General features: G+C 41.2%; 1 protein-coding gene across 3 annotated transcripts in view; it reads right to left on the reverse strand.

The window, feature by feature from the left end:
• The window catches only part of CEP83 (centrosomal protein 83), a 143,568-nt gene that overhangs the window by 66,609 nt on the left and 49,888 nt on the right, over positions 1-27,071 (reverse strand). For all 3 annotated transcript variants that reach the window (XM_005679823.3, XM_018047628.1, XM_005679824.3), the window contains one exon: positions 26,707-26,857. In XM_005679823.3, the coding sequence (XP_005679880.2) occupies positions 26,707-26,857 (151 nt within the window). The remainder of the gene's footprint in view (positions 1-26,706; positions 26,858-27,071) is intronic.

The following is a 27,071-nucleotide window of genomic DNA, read 5'->3' on the forward strand; positions in this document are numbered from 1 at the left end:
CAGATAAAGACAAATGAAAAAGATATTTAGTATAGAAAGACTGGCACATCAAAGGAATGGGAAAACTAAAACTTAGGCAGAACACAAAATCAGAGAATGGATAAAATATTAGATTCCCTGGGGAGAAAAATGATCCTCAAAGGTGGCCTAAAGGCATTTTAGGCAGAACCACACTAAGCACTACAAGAAATTCAGAATCCTGGGACCCTGCGTCAATACTGGTAGTAATCTCCAGACTCTGTAACAACCAAGACCACGCTGAAACATCCTGTTAAACACCGCCCAGGTGAGGTGCATCCTGGCTGGAAACAAAAGGGAAAGGGGACCCACAGAGTAGAAGGTTCCTGAATACCAAGTGCATGCTCTTATAACTTACTCAGTACTTACTTGAAATTTTTTCTTTTTACTTAAAATGAATAAACATAATTACATAAATAAAAGAATTCAAACAAAATACAATAGGAAAAATCTGTCCTTTTCTCACTTCAGTCATCTAGCGTCCCTCTTAGAAAGCAACCAGTGTCAGTAACTTCCGTAGCCTTCTTCAGGCAGTCTATAGATGCATAAGCACGTATACTACTTTAAATTTTTACAGAAAGAAAGGCATACCATACACATTTTTCTGCACCTTGTTTATTCATTGAAGGTTTTTGAGCTTAAGATTGGCATCACCACATATACATTTTAGGAAGAAGCAACATGGATCAAAAGTGCTCGTAGGAGAAAACTGGTGGCTATGGGAAAGAGAAGCAATGAGTGGGACTAGAGAAACCAAAGAGAAAGTTCCTCTTACAATATGGTTTATGATGTCAAGAGACTAGTAATTGAGTCCAAAGTGCGAAGGAATTGTTTCAGTTAGTTAAGGTACTCAATCGTGTCAGACTCTTTGGGACCCAACGGACTGCAGCATGGCAGGCCTCCCTGTCCATCACCAACTCCCGGAGATTGCTCAAACTTATCCATTGAGTCGGTGATGCCATCCAATCAACTTATCCTCTGTTGTCCCCTTCTCCTCCTGCCTTCAACCTTTCCCAGCATCAGGGACTTTTCCAGTGAGTCAGCTCTTCGCATCAGGTAGCCAAAGTACTGGAGTTTCAGCTTCAGCATCAGTCCTTCCAATGAATATTCCTTTAGGATGGACTGGTTGGATCTCCTTGCAGTCCAAGAGACTCTCAAGAGTCTTCCCTAACACCACAGTTCAAAAGCATCAATTCTTTGGCAATTAGCTTTCCTTATACTCCAACTCTCATACCCATACATGACTACTGGAAAAACCACAGCTTTGACTAGATGGACATTTGTTGTCAAAGTGATATCTCTGCTTTTTAATATGCTGTTCAGGTTGGTCTAACTTTTCTTCCAAGGAGCAAGCGTCTTTTTTAATTTCATGGCTGCAGTTACCATCTGCAGTGATTTTGGAGCCCTCAAAATTAGTTTCTCACTGTGTCCCATCTACTTGCCATGAAGTGATGGCACCAGCTGCCATGATCTTTGTTTTCTGAATTTTGAGTTTTAAGTCAACACTTTCACTCTCCTCTTTCACTTTCATCAAGAGGCTTTTTAGTTCCTCTTCACATTCTGCCATAAGGCTGGTGTCATCTGCATATCGAGATAACTGATATTTCTCCCAGCAATCTTGATTCCAGCTTGTGCTTCATTCAGTCCAGGGCTTCTCATGATTCTGCATTGAAGTTAAATAAGCAGGGCCACAATATACAGCCATGACTGCTTTCACGATTTGGAACCAGTCTGTTATTCCATGTCCACTTGTAACTGTTGCTTCTTGACCTGCATACAGGTTTCTCAAGAGGCCGGTCAGGTGGTCTGGTATTCCCATCTCTTTCAGAATTTTCCACAGTTTATTGTGATCCACAGTCAAAGGCTTTGGAATGTTCAATAAAGCAGAAGTAGATGTTTTTCTGGAACTCTCTTGATGTTTCCATGATCCAACGGATGCTGGCAATTTGATCTCTGGTTCCTCTGCCTTTTCTAAATCCAGCTTGAACATCTGGAAGTTAACGGTTCATGTACTGCTGAAGCCTGGCTTGGAGAATTTTGAGCATTACTTTATTAGTGTGTGAGATGAGTGCAGCTGTGCAGTAGTTTGAGCATTCTTTGGCACTGCCTTTCATTGGGATTGGAATGAAAACTGATCTTTTCCAGTCCTGTGGCCACTGCTGAGTGACATTGAGTGCAGCACTTTCACAGCACCATCTTTTAGGATTTGAAATAGCTCAACTGAAATTTCATCACCTCCACTAGCTTTGTTCGTAGTGAAGATTTCTAAGGCCTGCTTGACTTCACATTCCAGGATGTCAGGCTCTGGGTGAGTGATCGCACCATCGTGGTGATCTGGCTCATGAAGATCTTTTTTGTACAGTTCTGTGTATTCTTGCCACCTCTTCTCAACACCGTTTGCTTCTGTTAAATCCATACCATTTCTGTCCTTTATCGAGCCCATCTTTGCCTAAAATGTTCCCTTGGTATCTCTGTCTTGAAGAGATCTCTAGTCTTTCCCATTCTGTTGTTTTCTTCTATTTCTTTGCATTGATCTCTGAGGAAGGCTTTGTTATCTTTCCTACCTATTCCTTGGGACTCTGCATTCAAATGGGTATATGTTTCCTTTTCTCCTTTGCCTTTCGCTTCTTTTCTTTTCAGAGCTATTTATAAGGCCTTCTCAGACAACCATTTTGCCTTTTTGCATTTCTTTTTCGAGGTCAGGGACAGCGGCCGAGAGTGCCAGGCTGCCATAGCACAGGAGCAGCCAAGAGAAGCTACCCCACATCCGAGGTCAGGGGCAGTGGTGGGGAGGACCTACCCCACGCCCAAGGCCAGGGGCTGCAGCCAGGAAGAGCAACCCCACGTCCAAGGAGCGGTGGCTGCGCGGGCATCAGAGGGCAGACACACTGAAACCATAATCACAGAAAAACTAATCAATCTGATCACACTAGGACCACAGCCTTGTCTAACTCAATGAAACTAAGACATGCCCATGGGGCCACCCAAGATGGGCGGGTCATGGTGGAGAGGTCTGACAGAATGTGGTCCACTGGAGAAGGGAATGGTAAACCACTTCAGTATTCTTGCCTTGAGAATCCCATGAACAGTATGAAAAGGCAAAATGATAGGATACTGAAAGAGGAACTCCCCAGGTCAATAGGTGTCCGATATGCTACTGGAGATCAGTGGAGATTTTCTGGAGAAATATCCAGAAAGAATGAAGGGATGGAGCCAAAGCAAAAACATTACCCAGTTGTGGATGTGACTGGTGATAGAAGCAAGGTCAGATACTGTAAGGAGCAATACTGCATAGGAATCTGGAATGTCAGGTCCATGAATCAAGGCAAATTGGAAGTGGTCAAACAGGATATGGCAAGAGTGACCATCGACATTTTACGACTCAGCGAACTAAAATGGACTGGAATGGGTGAATTTAACTCAGATGACCATTATATCTACTACTGTGGGCAGGAATCCCTTAGAAGAAATGGAGTAGCCATCATGGTCAACAAAAGAGTCCGAAATGCAGTACTTGTGCGCAATCTTAAAAATGACAGAATGATCTCTGTCCCTTTCCAAGGCAAACCATTCAATATCAGAGTAATCTAAGTCTATGCCGCAACCAGTAACGCTGAAGAAGCTGAATGGTTCTATGAAGACCTACAAGACCTTTTAGAACTAACACCCCCAAAAGATGTCCTTTTCATTATAGGGGACTTGAACGTAAAAGTAGGAAGTCAAGAAACACCTGAAGTAACAGGCAAATTTGGCCTTGGAATACAGAATGAAGCAGGGCAAAGACTAATAGAGTTTTGCCAAGAAAATGCACTGGTCATAGCAAATACCTTTCTCCAACAACACAAGAGAAGACTCTACACATGGACATCACCAGATGGTCAACACCAACATCAGACTGATTATACTCTTTGCAGCCAAAGATGGAAAAGCTCTATACAGTCAAAAACAACAAGACCAGGAGCTGACTGTGGCTCAGATCATTAACTCCTTATTGCCAAATTCAGACTCAAATTGAAGAAAAGTACGGAAAACCATTAGACCATTCAGGTATGACCTAAATCAAATACCTTATGATTATACAGTGGAAGTGAGAAATAGATTTAAGGGACTAGATCTGATAGATAGAGTGCCTGATGAACTATGGACAGAGGTTCGTGACATTGTACAGGAGACAGGGATCAAGACCATCCCCATGGAAAAGAAATGCAAAAAGCAAAATGGCTGTCTGAGGTGGCCTTACAAATAGCTGTGAATAGAAGAGAAGTGAAAAGCAAAGGAAAAAAGTAAAGATATAAGCATCTGAATGCAGAGTTCCAAAGAATAGCAAGAAGAGATAAGAAAGCCTTCTTCAGCGATCAATGCAAAGAAGTAGAGGAAAACAACAGAATAGGAAAGACTAGAGATCTCTTTAAGAAAATTAGAGAAACCAAGGGAACATCTCATGCACAGATGGGCTCAATAAAGGACAGAAATGGTATGGACCTAACAGAAGCAGAAGACATTAAGAAGAGGTGGCAAGAATACACAGAAGAACTGTACAAAAAAGATATTCACAACCAAGATAATCACAATAGTGTGATCACTCATCTAGAGCCAGACATCCTGGAATGTGAAGTCAAGTGGGCCTTAGAAAGCATCACTACGAACAAAGCTAGTGGAGGTGATGGAATTCCAGTTGAGCTATTTCAAATCCTGAAAGATGATGCTATGAAAGTGTTGCACTCAATATGCCAGGAAATTTGGAAAACTCAGCAGTGGCCACAGGACTGGAAAAGGTCAGTATTCATTCCAATCCCAATGAAAGGCAATGCCAAAGAATGCTCAAAATACCGCACAGCTGCACTCATCTCACACACTAGTAAAGTAATGCTCAAAATTCTCCAAGCCAGGCTTCAGCAATACGTGAACCGTGAACTCCCTGATGTTCAAGCTGGTTTTAGAAACGGCAGAGGAACCAGAGATCAAATTGTCAACATCTGCTGGATCATGGAAACAGCAAGAGAGTTCCAGAAAAACATCTATTTCTGCTTTATTGACTAGGCCAAAGCCTTTTGACTGTGTGGATCACATTAAACTGTGGAAAATCTTAAAGAGATGGGAATGCCAGACCACCTGACCTGCCTCCTGAGAAACCTATATGCAGGTCAGGAAGCAACAGTTAGAACTGGACATGGAACAACAGACTGGTTCCAAATAGGAAAAGGAGTCCGTCAAGGCTGTATACTGTCACCCTGCTTATTTAACTTATATGCAGAGTACATCATGAGAAATGCTGGACTGGAAGAAGCACAAGCTGGAATGAAGATTGCTGGGAGAAATATCAATAACCTCAGATATGCAGATGACACCACCCTTATTGCAGAGAGTGAAGAGGAACTATAAAGTCTCCTGATGAAAGTGAAAGCAGAGTCTAAAAAAGTTGGCTTAAAGCTCAACATTCAGAAAACGAAGATCATGGCATCTGGTCCCATTCAGTTCAGTTGCTCAGTAGTGTCCGACTCTTTGCAACCCCATGAATCGCAGCACACCAGGCCTCCCTGTCCATCACCATCTCCCGGAGTTCAGTCAGACTTGCGTCCATCGAGTCCATGATGCCATCCAGCCATCTCATCCTGGGTTGTCCCCTTCTCCTCCTGCCCCCAATCCCTCCCTGCATCAGAGTCTTTAAATCATGGGGAAACAGTGTCAGACTTTACTTTTTTGGGCTCCAAAATCACTGCAGATGGTGACTGCAGCCTGAAATTAAAAGATGCTTACCTCTTGGAAGAAAAGTTATGACTAACCTAGATAGCATATTCAAAAGCAGAGACATTACTTTGCCGACTAAGGTCCGTCTAGTCAAGGCTATGGTTTTTCCTGTGGTTATGTATGGATGTGAGAGTTGGACTGTGAAGAAGGCTGAGTGCCGAAGAATTGATGCTTTTGAACCATAGTGTTGGAGAAGACTCTTGAGAGTCCCTTGGACTGCAAGGAGATCCAACCAGTCCATTCTGAAGGAGACTGGCCCTGGGTGTTCTTTGGAATGAATGATGCTGAAGCTGAAACTCCAGTAATTTGGCCACCTCATGAGAAGAGTTGACCCATTGGAAAAGACTCTGATGCTGGGAGGGATTGGGGGCAGGAGGATAAGGGGATGACAGAGGATGAGATGTATGGATGGCATTACTGACTCGACGGACATGAGTCTGAGTGAACTCCGGCAGTTGGTGATGGACAGGGAGGCCTTGCTTGCTGCAATTCATGGGGTCGCAAAGAGTCAGACATGACTGAGCGACTGAACTCATCTTTGGAATGGTCTTGATCCTTGTCTCCTGTACAGCGTCACAAACCTCCATCCATAGTTCTCAGGCACTCTATCAGATCTAATCCCTTGAATCTATTTCTCACCTCCACTGTATAATCGTAAGGGATTTGATTTACGTCATACCTGAGTGGTCCAGTGGTTTTCCCCACTTTCTTCAATTTAAGTCTGAATTTGGTAATAAGGAGTTCATGATCTGAGCCACAGTCAGCTCCCAGTCTTGTTTTTGCTGACTGTAGAGAGCTTCTCCACTTTGGCTACGAAGAATATAATCAATTTGATTTTGGTATTGACCATCTGGTGATGTCCATGTGTAGAGTCTTCACTTGTGTTGTTGGAAAAAGGTGTTTGCTATGACCAGTGTGTTCTCTTGGCAAAGCTCCATGAGCCTTTGCCCTGCTTCATTCTGTACCCCAAGGCCAAATTTGCCTGTTACTCCAGGTATCTCTTAACTTCCTACTTTTACATTCAAGTCCCCTATAATGAAAAGGACATCTTTTGGGGGGTATTAGTTGTAGAATGTCTTGTAGGTCTTCATAGAACCATTCAAGTTCAGCTTTTTCAGCATTACTGGTGGGGCAGAGATTTGGATTACTGTGATACTGAATGGTTTTCCTTGGAAACGAATAGAGATCATCTGTCGGTTTTGAGACTGCATCCCAGTACTGCATTTCGAAGTCTTTCCTTGACTATGATGACTACTACATTTCTTCTAAGGGATTCTTGCCCACAGTCGTAGATATAATGGTCATCTGAGTTAAATTCACCCATTCCAGTCCATTTTAGTTCGCTGATTCCTAAAATGTCGACCTTTACTCTTGCCATCTCCTGTTTGATCACTTCCAATTTGCCTTGATTGCTGCAGGAGCAGCATGGAACTAACATTCCAGGTTCCTATGCAATATTGCCCTTTACAGCATTGTACTTTCCTTCCATCACCAGTCACATCCACAACTGGGTGCTGTTTTTACCTTGACTCCATCTCTTCATTCTTTCTAGAGTTATTTCTCCAGTGATCTCCAGTAGCATATTGGACACCTATTGACCTGGGGAGTTCATTTTTCAGTGTCCTATCTTTCTGCCTTTTCAAAGTGTTCATGGGGTTCTCAAGGCAAGAATACTGAAGTGGTTTGCCATCCCTTCTCCAGTGGACCACGTTTTGTCAGAATTTCCCACCATGTCCTGTCCATCTTGGATGGGTAGCCCTAAACGGCATGGCTCATAGTTTCACTGAGTTAGACAAGGCTGTGGTTCATGTGATGAGAGTGGTTAGTTTTCTATGATTGTGGTTTTCAGTCTGTCTGCCCTCTGATGGAGAAAGATAAGAGGCGTATGGAAGCTTCCTGATGGGAGAGACTGACTGAGGGAGAAACTGGGTCTTATTCTGATGGGCGGGGCCACACTCAGTATATCTTTAATCCAATTTTCTGTTGATGGGTGGAGCTGTGTTCTTTCCCTATTATTTACCTGGGGCCAAACTATGGTGGAGATAATGAAGATAATGGCGACCTCCTTCAAAAGGTCCCATGCATGCACCGTTACACTCAGTGCCCCCAACCCTGCAGCAGGCTGCCACCGACCCAAGCCTCTGCCAGAAACTCCTGGACACTCACAGGTAAGTCTGAGTCAGTCTCTTGTGAAGTCACTGCTCCTTTCTCCTGGGTCCTGGCACAAGTTTCTCTTTGTGCCCTCCAAGAGTCTGTTTTCCCAATCCTGTGTAAGATCTGGAGGCTCTATGGTGGGGTTAATGGTGACCTCCTCCAAGAGGGCTTCTGCCACACCCAGGTCTGCTGCACCCAGAGCCCCTGCCTCTGCGGCAGTCCACTGCTGACCTGGACCTCTGCAGGAGACACTCAAACACAGTTCTGTCTCAGTCTCTGTGGAGTCTCTGGGTCCTGGGGTTTGTTTGAGCCCTCTGAGCATCTCTGGCAGGTATGGGGTTTGCTTCTAAATGCAATTTCACCCCTCCTAACATCTTGCTGTAGGGCTGGGCAAAAAGGTCATTCAGGTTTTTCTGTAAGTTGTAACAGAAAAACTCAAATGAACTTTTTGGCTAGCTCAATAATTTAAAAAGAATATGTAAATTTTATTTGGATCCTTTTTCAAACAAACCAACTTTAAAAACAAGAAAGCAAAACTGTGAGACTACTGGGAATATCATAAAGAAAACATAACATTAAAAGGTTCTAAGAAATAAGCACTTTTAGGTATGGAAATAGTATTGTGGCTACACCTCTGAGGAACTGCTCGGGTATATAATAGAGATATATACTAACATATCTGGGGTTGAGATGATATGATTAGGTTCAAAATAATTCAGAAGGGTTGAGAGAGAGAGGAAAAATGTTAGAAGACAACACAACACTGGCTCTGAGAGGGTAATTACAGATGCTTACATTTGTAATCGGTGATGGGTACATGGGGATGCATCATCCCAATCTCTATATTTTTGTAGTTGCTTCAGATTTCTATAATTAAAAGTTAATTAAAACAAAAGTCCTTTCACTTCCAGCAGATGGAATAGAGATCAACTTTACTCCCTTGTCTGAAACAAATAAAAGACTGAACAAAAATCAAACAATGGTTTTCAAGACGCTGGACATAATGAAGCAACAGATATCCCCAAGAGACAGAAAACACAGAAGCTGAGCTTTGGTAAAAGCTTCCAGGCTGTGACAAAGGAAGAGTCTGATGGACCCCAACTTAAGGAGACAGAAGCAAGACTCCAGGGAGACTAGTGTAGCTAGAGTCAACGACTGAGTAACAGAGAAGAGGGTAGCAGGGAAAGAAAATGATGGAGCTCTGCAAAATGACCCTCTCGACTCACTCAGTATTGATCAGTACATGCATGTGAGGAAAATTCCTAAGGTCAGGAAGAAACCCACCTGAAAGGATTAGAAGAATGAGTACTCAGAAATTGTGTAGAGTTCCCTTTCCCAGAAGGCACATTTAAAACTTCATTTCACAGAGAGATGAGCAGAGTACTCAGAAGAGTCTCAGCAGTGACAAACAGTCAGCACTAAACACTAAACTTCTCTCCCTTAACAAATATGAAGGGCAAGACCCAGAATGACAAAACTGTTTCCAAAGAACTGTGTCCCAAAACAAAGATCAAGAATATTTACCAGAATACAAAAATATCTAGCATTCAACAAAATAAAATTTATACTGTCTAGCAACCAATAAATTTTTACCAGGCAAAAGACCTAAGAATAAATTTTACCAAGGAGTTGAAAAACCTGTACACTGAAAACTGTGAGGCAAAGATGAGAAAAACTAAAGATACTAAAAAAAGGAAAATATGTCATGCTCATGGATTGAAATAATAGTTAAAATATGCATGCTACCCAAGTTCAGTTCAGTTCATTCGCTCAGTCGTGTCCGACTCTTTGCTACCCCATGAGTCGCAATACACCAGGCCTCCCTGTCCATCACCAACTCCCAGAGTTCACTCAGACTCACGACCACAGAGTAGGTGATGCCATCCAGCCATCTCGTCCTCAGCGTCCCCTTCTACTCCTGCCCCCAATCACTCCCAGCCTCAGAGTCTTTTCCAATGAGTCAACTCTTTGCATGAGGTGGCCAAAGTACGGGAGCTTCAGCTTTAGCATCAGTCCTTCCAAAGAAATCCCAGGGCTGATCTCCTTCAGAATGGACTGGTTGGATCTCCTTACAGTCCAAGGGACTCTCAAGAGTCTTTTCCAACACCGCAGTTTAAAAGCATTAATTCTTCGGCACTCAGCCTTCTTCACAGTCCAACTCTCACATCCATACATGACCACAGGAAAAACCATAGCCTTGACTAGACGGACCTTAGTCGGCAAAGTAATGTCTCCACTTTTGAATATACTATCTAGGTTGGTCATAACTTTTCTTCCAAGGAGTAAGCGTCTTTTAATTTCATGGCTGCAGTCACCATCTGCAGTGATTTTGGAGCCCCAAAAAAAATAAAGTCTGACACTGTTTCACTGTTTCCCCATCTACTTTCCATGAAGTGATGGGACCGGATGCCATGATCTTCATTTTCTGAATGTTGAGCTTTAAGCCAACTTTTTCGCTCTCCTCTTTCACTTTCATCAAGAGGCTTTTTAGTTCCACTTCACTTTCTGCCATAAGGGTGGTGTTATCTGCATATCTGAGGTTATTGATATTTCTCCCGGCAATCTTGATTCCAGCTTGTGTTTCTTCCAGTCCAGTGTTTCTCATGATGTACTCTGCATATAAGTTAAATAAGCAGGGTGACAATATACAGCCTTGATGTACTCCTTTTCCTATTTGGAACCAGCCTGTTGTTCCATGTCCAGTTCTAACTGTTGCTTCCTGACCTGCATACAGATTTCTCAAGAGGCAGGTCAGGTGGTCTGGTATTCCCATCTCTTTCAGAATTTTCCACAGCTTATTGTGATCCACACAGTCAAAGGCTTTGGCATAGTCAATAAAGCAGAAATAGATGTTTTTCTGGAACTCTCTTGCTGTTTCCATGATCCAGCAGATGTTGGCAATTTGATCTCTGGTTCCTCTGCCTTTCCTAAAACCAGCTTGAACATCAGGGAGTTCACGGTTCACGTATTGCTAAAGCCTGGCTTGGAGATTTTTGAGCATTACTTTACTAGCGTGTGAGATGAGTGCAGCTGTGCGGTAGTCTGAGCATTCTTTGGCATTGCCTTTCTTGGAATTGGAATGAAAACTGACCTTTTCCAGTCCTATGGCCACTGCTGAGTTTTCCAAATTGGCTGGCATATTGAGTGCAGCACTTTCATAGCATCATCTTTCAGGATTTGAAATAGCTCAACTGGAATTCCATCACCTCCACTAGCTTTGTTTGTAGTGATGCTTTCTAAGGCCCACTTGACTTCACATTCCAGGGTGTCTGGCTCTAGATTAGTGATCACACCATCATGATTAACCAGGTCGTGAAGATTCTTTTTGTACAGTTCTTCTGTGTATTCTTGCTATCTCTTCTTAATGTCTTCTGCTTCTGTTAGGTCCATACCATTTCTGTCCTTTATTGAGCCCATCTTTGCATAAGATGTTCCCGTGGTATCTCTAATTGTCTTGAAGAGATCTCTAGTCTTTCCTATTCTGTTGTTTTCCTCTATTTCTTTGCATTGATCACTGAAGAAGGCTTCTTATCTCTTCTTGCTATTCTTTGAAACTCTGCATTCAGAGGCTTATATCTTTCCTTTTCTCCTTGGCTTTTCGTTTTGCTTCGTTTCACAGCTATTTGTAAGGCCTCCCCAGACAGCCATTTTGCTTTTTTGAATTTCTTTTCCATGGGGATGGTCTTGATCCCTGTCTCCTGTACAATGTCACAAACCTCTGTCCATAGTTCATCAGGCACTCTATCTATCAGATCTAGTCCCTTAAATCTATTTCTCACTTCCACTGTATAATCATAAGGGATTCAATTGAGGTCATACCTGAATGGTCTAGCGGTTTTCCCTACTTTCTTCAATTTCAGTCTGAATTTGGTAATAAGGACTTCATGATCTGAGCCACAGTCAGGTTCCAGTCTTGTTTTTGTTGACTGTATAGAGCTTTTCCATCTTTGGCTGCAGAGAATATAATCATTCTGATTTCAGTGTTGACCATCTGGTGATATCCATGTGTAGAGTCTTCTCTTGTGTTGTTGGAACAGGGTGTTGCTATGACCAGTGCATTTTCTTGGCAAAACTCTATTAGTCTTTGCCCTGCTTCATTCCTATTCCAAGGCCAAATTTGCCTGTTACTTCAGGTGTTTCTTGACTTCCTACTTTTGCATTCCAGTCCCCTATAATGAAAAGGACATCTTTTGGGGGTTTTAGTTCTAAAATGTCTTGTAGGTCTTCATAGAACCGTTCAACTTCAGCTTCTTCAGCATTACTGGTTGGGGCATAGACTTGGATTATACCGATGGATAAACAAAACAAAAACAAACAGATTCAAAGAACAGATTACTAGTTACCAGAAAAGAAAGGGGTTGGGAGATGGGTGATTTGGACGAAGGGGATCAACTGTATGATGATGAATGGTAACTAGACTTGTGGGGGGTAATAACTTTGTAGTGTAAACAGATGTTGAACCATAATGTTGTACACGTGGAACTTAAATACAAATAAAAAATATTTTTAAATTTAGCAGACATGTAAAGAAGCCTGAAAAACAACACTAGATTGGTGCGATAGTAATTGTGGTTTTGGACCCTGAATTTTAAATCAGTATAACAAGGCACAAACACGTCTTTATTAATTAAAACAGGAACCATTACAATCAACATACTTTTGCCAACAAGAAATACACTTATTCCTGCAGCAAAAAAACATCAGTGCTTCAGGATTCGATCAACTCTTGGAAAGCATCTTCTGCGTCCTGCTGGTTGTGGAAGCATTTTCCCTGCAAAAAGTTGTCAAGATGCTTAAAGAAGTGGTAGTCAGTTGGCACGAGATCATGTGAATATAGGTACAGATGAGGCAAAATTTAGTAGCCCAGGTTGTTCAACTTTTGAAGCACTGGTTGTACAACATGTGATTGGGCACTGTCACAGAGAAGAACTGGGCCCTTTCTGTTGACCAATGCTGGCTGCAGGCACCACAGTTTTTGGAGCATCTCAGCAACTTGCTCAGCATACTTCTCAGAAGTAATGGTTTTGCTGGGATTTAGAAAGCTGTAGTGAATCAGACTAGCAGCAGACCACTAAACAGTGACCATGACCCTTTTCTTGGTGCAAGTTTGGCTTTGGAAGGGACTTTAGAGCTTCTTCTCAGTCCAACTGCTGAGCTGGTCGTCACCAACTGAGGTATACAATCCAGTTTTCATTGTACGTCACCATCTGATCAAGAAATAGTTCGTTGCTGTCTAGAACAAGAGAACATGACACTTCAAGACAATTTTTTTGATCTACAGTCAGCTCATGAGGCACCCACTTACCAAGCTTTTTCGCCTTTCCAGTCTGCTTCAAATGCCAAACGACCAAAGAATGGGCGACGGTAAGTTCTCGGGCAACTTCTCGTGTAGTTGTAAGAGGATCAGCTTGGATGATTCTCTCATCTGGCTGTTGGTCAACTTCCAATGGCTGACCACTACTCTCCTCATCTTCAAGAGGCTAATTATCTTTGCAAAACTTCTTGAATCACTGCTTCACTACATGTTCATTAGCAGTTCCTGGGCCAAATGCGTTGTTGATGTTGTGACCTATCTCCACTGCTTATGACCCATTTTGAACTTGAATAAGAAAATCACTGGAATTTGTTTTTGTCTAACATTATTTCCATAGTCTAAAATACATATAAAATAAACAGCAAGCAATAATTCATTAAAATAAACATTAAGCAAGAAATGCACAATAATGTATAACATAACCACATTTAAGAATGTACTCCAATATCAAACAGCAAATGCAACAGTGCAAAACCGCAATTACAACAGTGCAAAACCGCAATTACTTTTGCACCAGCCTAATAATACCTACAATAGGAAAAGAAAGCCAATCAAAACCACCCAGAGTGATTGATAGAGATCTTAAAATCAGCAAAGACATTAAAACAGTCATTATAACTGAATTCCACATAAATTTAAAATAGAGAATAAACATATCAAGGAAAACATGAAAAAGATCAAAATTGGACTTCAGGATAAAAACTACGAATTCTGGGACACAAAATGCACTATGAAATTACTAGCAGATTAGACACTGCAGGAAAAAAGATCAGAGAACTTGAAAGACATGGAAACAGAAACTATCCAAAATGAAACAGAGAGACAAGAAAGATGAAAGATAAAGACATCAGTGCATTACGGGAGAACTTTAAGAGGACTAAAAGCAGTTCACAAAGGAAATCAAATAGGAGGCAGAAAAAAAAATTTCGAAAAGCAGTATCAAAAATTTTTCTAAATTTGATGAAAACTATAAAGTCACAGACCCAAGAAGCTCAATAAACCTCGGTACCAGAAACATGAAGGAATGTCCAATGGGAAGTCAACCAGATCATTGAAAAATAGCAATAAAGAAAAAAATTTAAGAGCTGACAAGAAAAAAGATACATTAGATAAACAGAACAAAGATAAAAATGACAGCAAAAGTGTCTTAGGTAACACTTAAGTGAGAAGACAGAACAGAAACATGTTAAAGTATTAAGGGAAAAACTGTCAACCCAGAATTCAAAGCTCAACAGAAGTATCTTTAAACACCATTTCTTTTATATATATAAAAGTTGAGGACTTCCCTGGTTCAGTTCAGTTCAGTTCAGTCGCTCAGTCGTGTCCGACTCTTTGTTACCCCATGAATCGCAGCACGCCAGGCCTCCCTGTCCATCACCATCTCCCAGAGTTCACTCAGACTCACGTCCATCGAGTCTGTGATGCCATCCAGCCATCTCATCCTCGGTCATCCCCTTCTCCTCCTGCCCCCAATCCCTCCTAGCATCAGAGTCTTTTCCAATGAGTGAACTCTTCGCATGAGGTGGCCAAAGTACTGCAGTTTCAGCTTTAGCATCATTCCTTCCAAAGAAATCCCAGGGCTGATCTTCAGAATGGACTGGTTGGATCTCCTTGCAGTCCAAGGGACTCTCAAAAAGACTTTTCCAACGCCACAGTTTAAAAGCTTTAATTCTTCGGCACTCAGCCTTCTTCACAGTCCAACTCTCACATCCATACATGACCACAGGAAAAACCATAGCCTTGACTAGACGGACCTTAGTCGGCAAAGTAATGTCTCTGCTTTTGAATGTGCTATCTAGGCTGGTCATAACTTTTCTTCCAAGGAGTAAGCGTCTTTTAATTTCATGGCTGCAGTCACCATCTGCAGTGATTTTGGAGCCCCCAAAAACTAAGTCTGACACTGTTTCCACTGTTTCCCCATCTATTTCCCACGGAGTGATGGGACCGGATGCCATGACCTTCGTTTTCTGAATGTTGAGCTTTAAGCCAACTTTTTCACTCTCCTCTTTCACTTTCATCAAGAGGCTTTTTAGCTCCTCTTCACTTTCTGCCATAAGGGTGGTGTCATCTGCATATCTGAGGTGATTGATATTTCTCCCAGCAATCTTCATTCCAGCTTGTGTTTCTTCCAGTCCAGCGTTTCTCATGATGTACTCTGCATATAAGTTAAATAAGCAGGGTGACAATATACAGCCTTGACATACTCCTTTTCAAATTTGAAACCAGTCTGTTGTTCCATGTCCAGTTCTAACTGTTGCTTCCTGACTTGCATACAGATTTCTCAAGAGGCAGGTCAGGTGGTCAGGTATTCCTATCTCTCTCAGAACTTTCCACAGTTTATTGTAAGCCACACAGTCAAAGGCTTTGGCATAGCTTTAGCATAGTCAATAAAGCAGAAATAGATGTTTTTCTGGAACTCTCTTGCTTTTTCCATGATCCAGCAGATGTTGGCAATTTGATCTCTGGTTCCTCTGCCTTTTCTAAAACCAGCTTGAACATCAGGAAGTTCACGGTTCACGTATTGCTGAAGCCTGGCTTGGAGAATTTTGAGCATTACTTTACTAGCATATGAAATGAGTGCAATTATGTGGTAGTTTGATCATTCCTTGGCATTGCCTTTCTTTGGGATTGGAATGAAAACGGACCTTTTCCAGTCCTGTGGCCACTGCTGAGTTTTCCAAATTTGCTGGCATATTGAGTGCAGCACTTTCATAGCATCATCTTTCAGGATTTGAAATAGCTCAACTGGAATTCCATCACCTCCACTAGCTTTGTTTGTAGTGATGCTTTCTAAGGCCCACTTGACTTCACATTCCAGGGTGTCTGGCTCTAGGTGAGTGATCACACCATTGTGATTATCCGGGTCATGAAGATCTTTTTTGTACAGTTCTTCTGTGTATTCTTGCTATCTCTTCTTAATGTCTTCTGCTTCTGTTAGGTCCATACCATTTCTGTCCTTTATTGAGCCCATCTTTGCATGAAATGTTCCCTTGCAAAGATGGGTTCGATAAAGGACACCACTTCCCTGGTGGTGCAATGGAAAAGAATCTGCTTGTCAAGGCAAGGGACACGGGTTCGAGCCCTATTCCAGGAATATTCCACATGCCGTGGAGCAACTAAGCCCATGCATTACAAATACTGAGCCTGAGGTCTACAGCCCGCAGGCCACAACTACTGAGCCCCATGTGCCCAGAGCTTGTGCTCCACAACAAGAGAAGCCACCAAAATGAGAAGCCACCACAATGAGAAGTCCAAGCACTGCAACCGAAAGTCACCCCTGCTCTCTGCAAGCAGACAAAGCCTGCACTAAGCAATGAAAAGTCACTGCAGTCGAACAAATAAATAACAGAGGCTGAAAAAATTCTCACCAGTATTTCTGTATTAGATGAAATTTTTAAGTCCTTAAGATGTCAAAAACAATACCCAGTTGTGCATGTGACTGGTGATGGAAATAAAGTCCAATGCTGTAAAGAGCAATACCGCATAGGAACCTGAAATGTCAGGTCCATGAATCAAGGCAAATTGGAAGTGGTCGAACAGGAGATGGCAAGGGTGAACATCGATATTTTACGACTCAGTGAACTAAAATGGACTGGAATGGGTGAATTTAACTCAGATGACCTGTATCTACTACTGTGGGCAAGAACCCCTTAGATGAAATGGAGTAGTCATCATAGTCAACAAAAGAGTCCAAAATGCAGTACTTGGATGCAATCTCAAAAACATCAGAATGATTTCTGTTCGTTTCCAAGGCAAACCATTCAGTATCCCAGTAATCCAAATCTGTGCGCCAGATCAGTAATGCTGAAGAAGCTGAAGTTAAACCATTCTATGAAGACATTCAAGACGTTCAACTAATACCCAAAAGAAGATGTCCTTTTCACTATAGGGGACTGGAATGCAAAAATAGGAAGTCAAGAGATACCTGGAGTAACAGGCAAATTTGGCCTTGGGGTACAGAATGAAGCAGGGCAAAGGCTAAGAGTTTTGCCAAGAGAACGCACTAGTCATAGCAAACACCCTTTTCCAACAATACAAAAGACTACACATGAACATCACCAGATGGTCAATACTGAAATCAGACTGATTATATTCTTCATAGCCAAAGTGGAGAAGCTCTATACAGTCAACAAAAACAAGACCGGCAGCTGACTGTGGCTCAGATCATGAACTCCTTATGGCCAAATTCAGACTTAAATTGAAGAACGTAGGGAAAAGCACTAGACCACTCAGGTATGACCTAAATCAAATCCCTTACGTTTATACAGTGGAGGTGAGAAATAGATTCAAGGGATCAGATCTGATAGACAAGAGTGCCTGAGAACTATGGATGGAGGTTCGTGACACTATACAGGAGACAGGGATCAAGACCATTCCCAAGAGAAAGAAATGCAAAAAGGCAAAATGGTTGTCTGAGGAGGCCTTACAAATAGCTGTGAAAAGAAAAGAAGTGAAAGGCAAAGGAGAAAAGGAAACATATACCCATTTGAATGCAGAGTCCCAAAGAATAGCAAGGAGAGATAAGAAAGCCTTCCTCAGTGATCAGTGCAAAGAAACAGAGGAAAACAACAGAATGGGAAAGACTAGAGACCTCTTCAAGACAATTCGAGATACCAAGGGAACATTTTAGGCAAAGATGGGCACAATAAAGGACAGAAGTGGTGTGGATCTAACAGAAGCAGAAGATATTAAGAAGACGCGGCAAGAATACACAGAAGAACTGTACAAAAAAGATGTTCATGAGCCAGATCACCACAATGGTGTGATCACTCGCCTAGAGCCAGACATCCTGGAATGTGAAGTCAAGTGGGCCTTAGGAAGCATCACTACGAACAAAGCTAGTGGAGGTGATGGAATTCCAGTTGAGCTATTTCAAATCCTAAAAGATGGTACTGTGAAAGCGCTGCACTCAATATGTCGCTCAGCAGTGGCCACAGGACTGGAAAAGTTCCATTTTCCTTCCAATCCCAAAGAAAGGCAATGCCAAAGAATGCTCAAACTACTGCACAGCTGCACTCATCTCACACACAAGTTAAGCAATGCTCAAAATTCTCCAAGCCAGGCTTCAACAGTACGTGAACCATGAACTTTCAGATGTTCAAGCTGGATTTAGAAAAGGCAGAGGAACCAGAGATTAAATTGCCAGCATCCATCGGATCTTCGAAAAAGCAAGAGAGTTCCAGAAAAACATATACTTCTGCTTTCATGCCAAAGTCTTTGACTGTGTGGATCACAACAAACTGAAAAATTCTGAAAGAGATGGGAATATCAGACCACCTGATCTGCCTCCTGAGAAACCTGTATGTAGTTCTAGAAGCAACAGTTAGAACAAGACACGGAAGAACAGACTGTTTCCAAATAGGGAAAGGAGTACGTCAAGACTGTGTATTGTTGCCCTTATTTAACTTATATGCAGAGCACATCTTGCAAAATGTTGGGCTGGATGAAGCACAAGCTGGAATCAAGATTTCTGGGAGAAATATCAATTAGCTCAGATGTGTAGATGACACCACCCTTACAGCAGAAAGCGAAGTGAAACTAAAGATCCTCTTGATAAAAGTCAAAGAAGAGAGTGAAAAAACTGGCTTAAAACTCAATGTTCAACAAGCTAAGATCATGGCATCTGGTCCCATCACTCCATGGCGAATAGATGGGGGGAAAATAGAAACCTTGAGAGAGACTTTATTTTCTTGGGCTCCAAAATTGCTGCAGATGGTGACTGCAGCCATGAAATTAGAAGATGCTCCTTGGAAGAAAAGTCACGAGCAACCTAGACAGCATATTAAAAAGCAGAGACACTACTTCGCTGACAAAGGTCCATCTTGTCAAAGCTATGGTTTTTCCAGTAGTCATGTATCGATGTGAGAGTTGGACCATAAAGAAGGCTGAGCACCGAAGACTTGATGCTTTTGAACTGTGGTGTTGCAGAAGACCCTCGAGAGTCCCTTGGACTGCTAGGAGATCAAACCAGTTAATACTAAAGGAAATCAACCTGAATATTCATTGGAGGGACTGATGCTAAAGCTGAAGCTCCAGTACTTTGGCCACCTGATGCAAAGAGCCAACTCACTGGAAAAGACTCTGATGCTGGGAAAGACTGAAGTCTGTGAGGAGAAAGGGACGACAGAGGATGAGATGGTTGGTTGGCATCACTGACTTAAGGGACTTGAGTTTGAACAAGCTCCAGCAGATGGTGAATGACAGGCGTGCTGCAGTCCATGGCACAGCAGAGTCGGACATAACTGAGCAGCTACACAATAACAACACCCATCAGATTTCAAATTAGTAGGTATTAGTTGTGATATTTTCCTGCGATCACTCAATAGCACCAATTGTTTATTTCTGCTTCTCTAGTGCTTGTTACAGTAAGGTTTTATTAATGTTGGAGGCATGGGTTGATAGAGGCAAAAGCCATCCTTCAAATCACGCAGTACAGTATGCCAGTGTCATCAAATGCATGGCTTCCTTTGACAGCAGTGTTTGTTGTTTCGTATCTTCTTGAAATCTTCCATTGTCGGGAAAAGCACCACTTTAGCCTCCACCATGCTTACTGTTTCATTCCTTGGTGTAGTATTTAAAAACCTCAGAAATGTGAGTTGAAGAGGGAAATAAAATTTGAACCTTTACAATTGTTAGATTAATTTGTTTTGCAAAGATTGAGTGCTACATGAATGCAATCTGTGGGCACTAAACCAAAGGTATTCAAATTACTGTTTTCAGACATTGAAAATGTAATAACTCTGTTTCTTGAAAGCAACATACAGACATGCTTATTTGTAACAAGCACATACAAAATAGCCTAAAACGACTGCAGTAGCTATATTACTATCAGATAGAATAGACTTCAAGACAAAGATTATTAATAAAGATAAAAAAGAATATTTTTATAACCCCAAAACGGTCATTTCATCAGGAAGGTGATGACCTTCAGCAAATAGTTACATTTTTATGCCCTCATTCTCATGTGATAAAGATTTTAGAAAAGGCAGAGGAACCAGAGATCAAATTGCCAACATCATGGAAAAAGCAAGAGAATTCCAGAAAAAACATCGACTTCTGCTTTATTGACTATGCCAAAGCCTTTGACTGTGTGGATCACAATAAACTGTGGAAAATTCTGAAAGAGATGAGACCACCAGACCACCTAACTTGCCTCTTGAGAAATCTGTATGCAGGTCAGTAAGCAGCAGTTAGAACTGGACATGGAACAACAGACTGGTTCCAAATAGGAAAAGAGTACGTCAAGGCTGTATATTGTCACCCTGCTTATTTAACTTCTATGCAGAGTACATCATGAGAAATGCTGGGCTGGAAGAAGCACAAGCTGGAATCAAGATTGCTGGGAGAAATATCAATAACCTCAGATATGCAGATGACACCACCCTTATGGCAGAAAGTGAAGAGGAACTCAAAAGCCTCTTGATGAAAGTGAAAGAGGAGAGTGAAAAAGTTGGTTTAAAGCTTGACATTCAGAAAACTAAGATCATGGCACCTGGTCCCATCACTTCATGGGAAATAGATGAGGAAACAGTGTCAGACTTTTTTGGGGGGACTCCAAAATCACTGCAGATGGTGATTGCAGCCATGAAATTAAAAGACGCTTGCTCCTTGAAAGGAAAGTTATGACCAACCTAGATAGCATATTCAAAAGCAGAGACATTACTTTGCCAACAAAGGTCCGTCTAGTCAAGGCTGTGGTTTTTCCAGTGGTCATGTATAGATGTGAGAGTTGGACTGTGAAGAAAGCTGAGCCCCAAAGAACTGATGCTTTTGAACTGTGATGTTGAAGAAGACTCCAGAGCCCCTTGGACTGCAAGGAGATCCAACCAGTCCATTCTAAAGGAGATCGGTCCTGGGTGTACTTTGGAAGGAATGATGCTAAAGCTGAAACTCCAGTAATTTGGCCACCTCATGCGAAGAGTTGACTCCCTGGAAAAGACCCTGATGCTGGGAGCGATTGGGGGCAGGAGGAGAAGGGGACGACAGAGGATGAGATGGCTGGATAGCATCACCAACTCAATGGACGTGAGTTTGAGTGAACTCCGGGAGTTGGTGATAGACAGGGAGGCCTGGCGTGCTGCAATTCATGGGGTCGCAAATAGTCAGACATGACTAAGGAACTGAACTGAACTGAAAGGGCATAAATGTTGTTTTCGAACAGGGATTGTTCTAAAGACTGATGAGATAAAAATAACCTGTATATTTTTAGTATAGTGTCTGGCACATAGTAGATACTCATAAACGATGGCAATTTTTATTTTGTTTGAATACGGACTCCATGAGGGCAGGAATTGTTTTTAGTGTTTCTGTAGTGCTTAAGATGCTGCCTAGCAAGCATTTTTTATATGAATGACATGAATAAACAAATGAGTGCGTCAGAATTGTTCTATTCATATATGTTGCACTTGTTGTTTCATAGGTACTGAGATAGACAGAGCCTTAGTATTTTAGAGTTGATAGTCTAGTTCTCTTTCATATCTGCTGTGAGTTGAGTTGTGTCCTCTCCAAAGATAAGTTTTAATTCCCAGTGCCTCAGAATGTGACCTTATTTGGAAATAAGGAGTTTTGCAGATGAAAAGGTAATACTGAAGTATGATGGCCCATTAATCAAATATGACCGATGTCCTTATAAGACGCGGGTAGACAGAAACAGGTGGGTGGGGAGTCGGGTGGGGCAGAGAGAATGTCCCATGATGACAGAAGTAGCGGCTGAAGCCCTGCAAGCTGCCAGGCAATGCCAAGGATTGTCAGCACATCAACAGAAGCTAGGACAAGGCAAGGAAGTATTCGTCCTACAGTTTTCAGAGGCAACATGGCCTAGCTGACAACTTGATTTTGGACTTCTGGCCTCCAGAACTGTGAGGCAGTAAATTTCAAAGCAGAATTCCTATTTCAAACGTCTATGACACAGGGCTCTTCATTCTGTGCTTCACTGCTCTCAGTGTTAGAGAACCTAGGGAACTTGTAAAGTGACCCACTTCCATGTATGGACTGGAGTATGTTAAGCATTTTCTTTCAGACTGAAATACAATCATCCTCCCTATAGCCTTCCTATTGCCTCTTGCAGTGTTCCTTGCCTATGCGTGTGTGTGATAACTCGCTTCCTTCGTGTCCAACTCTTTGCAACTCTATGAACTGTAACCCACCAGGACCCCCCGACCAGTGGATTCTCCAGGCAGGAATACTGGAGTTGGTTGCCATGCCCTCCTCCACTGGATCTTCCCAAACTAAGGACTGAACCTGTATCTCTTATGTCTCCTGCATCGGCAGGCAGGTTCTTTACCACTAGCGCCACCTGTGTTCCTTGAAGTGAAGTGAAGTGAAGTGAAGTTGCTCAGTCGTGTCCGACTCTTTGCGACCCCATGGACTGTAGCCCACCAGGCTCCTCCATCCATGGAATTTTCTAGGCAAGAGTACCGGAGTGGGTTGCCATTTACACAAAAAAACTCTAGGTATTTATCCACATGATAACTTCCCAAATGTTTGCTGATAAATAAAATTTATCTGGTAAAGTTTCTGTTCTTCAAGATAAACATATCTGGTTTCTGTGTGATATCTACCTGGGAAAAATAACTGAAAGAAACACCTATACATAAACACAATATTGAAGCAATTTAGCTATTTGCTTAATGGATATTTGCAATCTGTACAAATTGTGAGTTGAGTAAAGGTAAGTAAATTCAACAAAGTAAAATCACAAAGAAATACTTCAGTGAAGGTTTTATGAAAGATGATTATTTTAAAAATACACATGTATTACATTGTCTACTTACAAAATGCCTTTTCTGATTTAAGATTTATTATCTCTTTGGCTTTCATGGAACAACAATATAAAAGACATTCATTTAAAGAATATTCTGCATCACTAGTGTAGTTGTAGTCATTGGGGATGAAAATAGTGCCTAGTTCACAGGATACTTTTAAAGGTACAGTGAGTCAATGCATAGAAATTGTTCATACAGTGCTTTGATGTCATGAGTGGTTAGAGGAAGTTAGCTATTACACTGTTATCATGTAACATGTTAACAAAGTCTTTTCTTAAAAAATGGGAGTCATTTTATATATTTCTGATAATTACCAAACATATATATGCTTTCTTTGCACCTGGTAATGCAAATTGTATAACCCATGTTTCCCATATTATTTGCCTGCTAGGAAGCTCAGAGCAAAATTTATTACTCAGTTTGTCATTAATTTCTTAAGAATCTCTGGTACAGAGACATTTACCCCGTTAAATCAAAGCACTCTTTGAAAAAAATGGTCTGTATAGTATTATAATATTTAGTAGGATAAATGTTGGAGTGTTAAAGATTTGCTTTTATAGACTTAATGTAGGTACTGAAACATAGATGGTTGTATGATGAAGCATTCTTTTAGGTTTGTTTTCAGACAAGTAGCAGTGGTAATTCCATTAAAAATCTAACACAGCATAATTTCCTCCTAATTTGGTATTAGTTTAAACCCTCTAATTCTGTCTTTGGTGTATGTCAGCTTTGAGAAAGAGGGAGAAGGAAGGAAGATAGTTGTTTTTTTTTTAATGTGTCTGCTTGTTAATAAGTTGCTTATGAAGTAGTCTTTAACCACAGTTAGAGACCTCACAAGACCGATTTCAGTGTTGTTTTTTCCTTTGTGGAGACATTTTTCTATCAGTATCATTTTCCTGCCATCTTCAGTTCATTTCCTCAGTTGTGTCCGACTCTTTGTTACCCCATGGACTGCAGCACTCCAGACCTCCTGTCCTACACCAACTCCCAGAGCTTACTCAAACTCATGTCCATTGAGTCGGTGATGCCATCCAACCATCTCATCCTCTGTCATCCCCTTCTCCTCCTGCACTCAATCTTTCCCAGCATCAGGGTCTTTTCCAGTGAGTTAGTTCTTTGCATCAGGTGGCCAATGTATTGGAGTTTCAGCTTCAGCATCAGTCCCTCCAATGAACACTCAGGACCGATTTCCTTTAGGATGGACTGGTTGGATCTCCTTGCAGTCCAAGGGACTCTCAGGAGTCTTCTCCAACACCACAGTTCAAAAGCATCAATTCTTCAGTGCTCAGCTTTCTTTATAGTCTAACTCTCACATCCATACATGACTACTGGAAAAACCATAGTCTTAGACAGACCTTTGTTGACAAAGTAATGTCTCTGCTATTTAATTTGCTGTCTACGTTACTCATAACTTTTCTTCCAAGGAGCAAGCGTCTTTCAATTTCATGGCTTCAGTCACCATCTGCAGTGATTTGGGAGCCCAAAATAACAAAGTCTGCCACTGTTTCTCCATCTATTTTCCATGAAGTAACAGGACCGGATGCCATGATCTTTGTTTTCTGAATGTTGAGCTTTAAGCCAACTTTTTCACTCTCCTCTTTCACTTTCATCAAGAGGCTTTTTAGTTCCACTTCACTTTCTGCCATAAGGGTGGTGTCATCTGCATATCTGAGGTTATTGATATTTCTCCCAGCAATCCTGATTCCAGCTTGTGTTTCTTCCAGTCCAGCGTTTCTCATGATGTACTCTGCATATAAGTTAAATAAGCAGGGTGACAATATACAGCCTTGACGTACTCCTTTTCCTATTTGGAACCAGTCTGTTGTTCCATATCTTGTTCTACTGTTGCTTCCTAACCTGTATACAGATTTCTCAGGAGGCAGGTCAGGTGGTCTGGTATTCCCATCTCTTCAGGAATTTTCCACAGTTTATTGTGATCCACACAGTCAAAGACTTTGGCACAGCCAATAAAGTAGAAATAGATGTTTTTCTGGAATTCTCTTGCTTTTTCTATGATCCAGCGGATGTTGGCAATTTGATCTCTGGTTCCTCTGCATTTTATAAAACCAGCTTGAACATCTGGAAGTTTACGGTTCACGTATTGCTGAAGCCTGGCTTGGAGAATTTTGAGCATTACTTTGCTAGCGTGTGAGATTTCTCTCACTGCTGCGTTTTCCAAATCTGCTGACACATTGAGTGCAGCACTTTCACAGCATCATCTTTTAGGATTTGAAACAGCTCAACTGGAATTCCATCACTGTCACTAGCTTTGGTCATAGTGATGCTTCCTAAGGCCCACTTGACTTCACATTCCAGGATGTCTGGCTCTAGGTGAGTGATCACACTATCATGATTATCTAGGTCATGAAGATCTTTTCTATACAGTTCTTCTGTGTACTCTTGCCACCTCTTCTTAATATCTTCTGCTTCTGTTAAGTCCATACCATTTCTGTCCTTTATTGAGCCCATCTTTGCATGAAATGTTCCCTTGGGATCTCTAATTTTCCTGAAGAGATCTCTAGTCTTTACCATTCTATAGTTTTCCTCTATTTCTTTGCACTGGTCACTGAGGAAGGCTTTCTTTTCTCTCCAAGCTATTCTTTGGAACTCTGCATTCAAATGAGTATATCTTTCCTTTTCTCCTTTGCTTTACAATTGCTGTACAATGTCACAAACCTCTGTCCATAGTTCTTCAGGCACTCTATCAGATCTAACCCCTTGAATCTGCTTGTCACTTCCTCTTACATAATCCTAAGGGATCTGATTTAGGTCATACCTGAATAGTCTAGTGGTTTTCCCTACTTTCTTCAATTTAAGTCTGAATTTGGCAATAAGGAGTTCATGATTTGAGCCACAGTCAGTTTCCAGTCTTGTTTTTGCTGACTGTATAGAACTTCTCCATCTTTGGCTACAAAGAATATAATCAATCTGATTTCGGTATTGACCATTTGGTGATGTCTATGTGTAGAGTTGTCTCTTGTGTTACTGGAAGAGGGTGTTTGCTATGACCAGTGCATTCTCTTGGCAAAGCTCTTGTTAGCCTTTGCCCTGCTTCATTCTGTACTCTCCAAGGCCAAACTTACCTGTTACTCCAGGTATCTCTTGACTTCCTACTTTTGCATTCCTGTCCCCCAAGATGGAATGGACATCTTTTCTGGTCTAAGTGACAAGCATGAGATAAGCAGAAATAAACAGCTAGTGCTACTGAGCGATTACAGTAAGATATCTCAACTAATACCTAATTTATAATCTGACAGGTAGCTTTGCTCTACTTTTTGAGTAAATAGAAATGTGAATAGTGTAAAAAAAAAGTCAAAAGAAACTGTAGTTAGTACTTTAGTATCAACTATCTGTTACTTGAGCAACTCCTCAGAAATTCAGAAAATCTTCATTTTTAAAGTATGTTTAATTGTGAATTTTTATCAATTCGGATTGGCCTTTCCTCCAATTATTCTAAAGAGTAAGATATTATTTAAATCAGAACAGAAAATATAATTAAAATTTACATAAAATAAAAGTTTTGTGGCTGAATTCTACGAGTAGCTAACATTCGAAAGTATATGAAAAAGAAGATTAAATTATACCACTGGAGATACAACAAAATACTCATTATGGATACAGAGAGAACTTACCAAATTTACCAAAATTACGTATGTATCTCCATTAAACATCTGACTAATTTATACTAATTTGAATGTATTTTCTTACCTGCAGCTTCATCTCTTCTAAGTCTTTAGTTTTCTCAACTAATTCTCCTCGTACCTCTTCAAGAAGCAGCTGAAATTTTTCCTGGTGAGTTTGCTTTTCATTTAAAACGCGCTTGAGTTCATTTTGTAACTTTATGTACTCATCTTGCAACCTAATTTTTAGAAAAAGAAGAATTTAAGTGTATCCATTGCTTTTTAATTGTATGACCTTAAAGTCAACCAACACTACAGAACAAGATCAACACGATAGATTCTATTTAAACTTCCAAATATCATTGCTTTACCAAGTGTCACTTAACTATTAACACTGTAATTTCTGAATACAACTTTACTTTGAAGGAAAAAATATTTAGCCACTGAGATACA

Source organism: Capra hircus, chromosome 5, assembly GCF_001704415.2.
Source record: "Capra hircus breed San Clemente chromosome 5, ASM170441v1, whole genome shotgun sequence".
NCBI lineage: Eukaryota > Metazoa > Chordata > Mammalia > Artiodactyla > Bovidae > Capra > Capra hircus.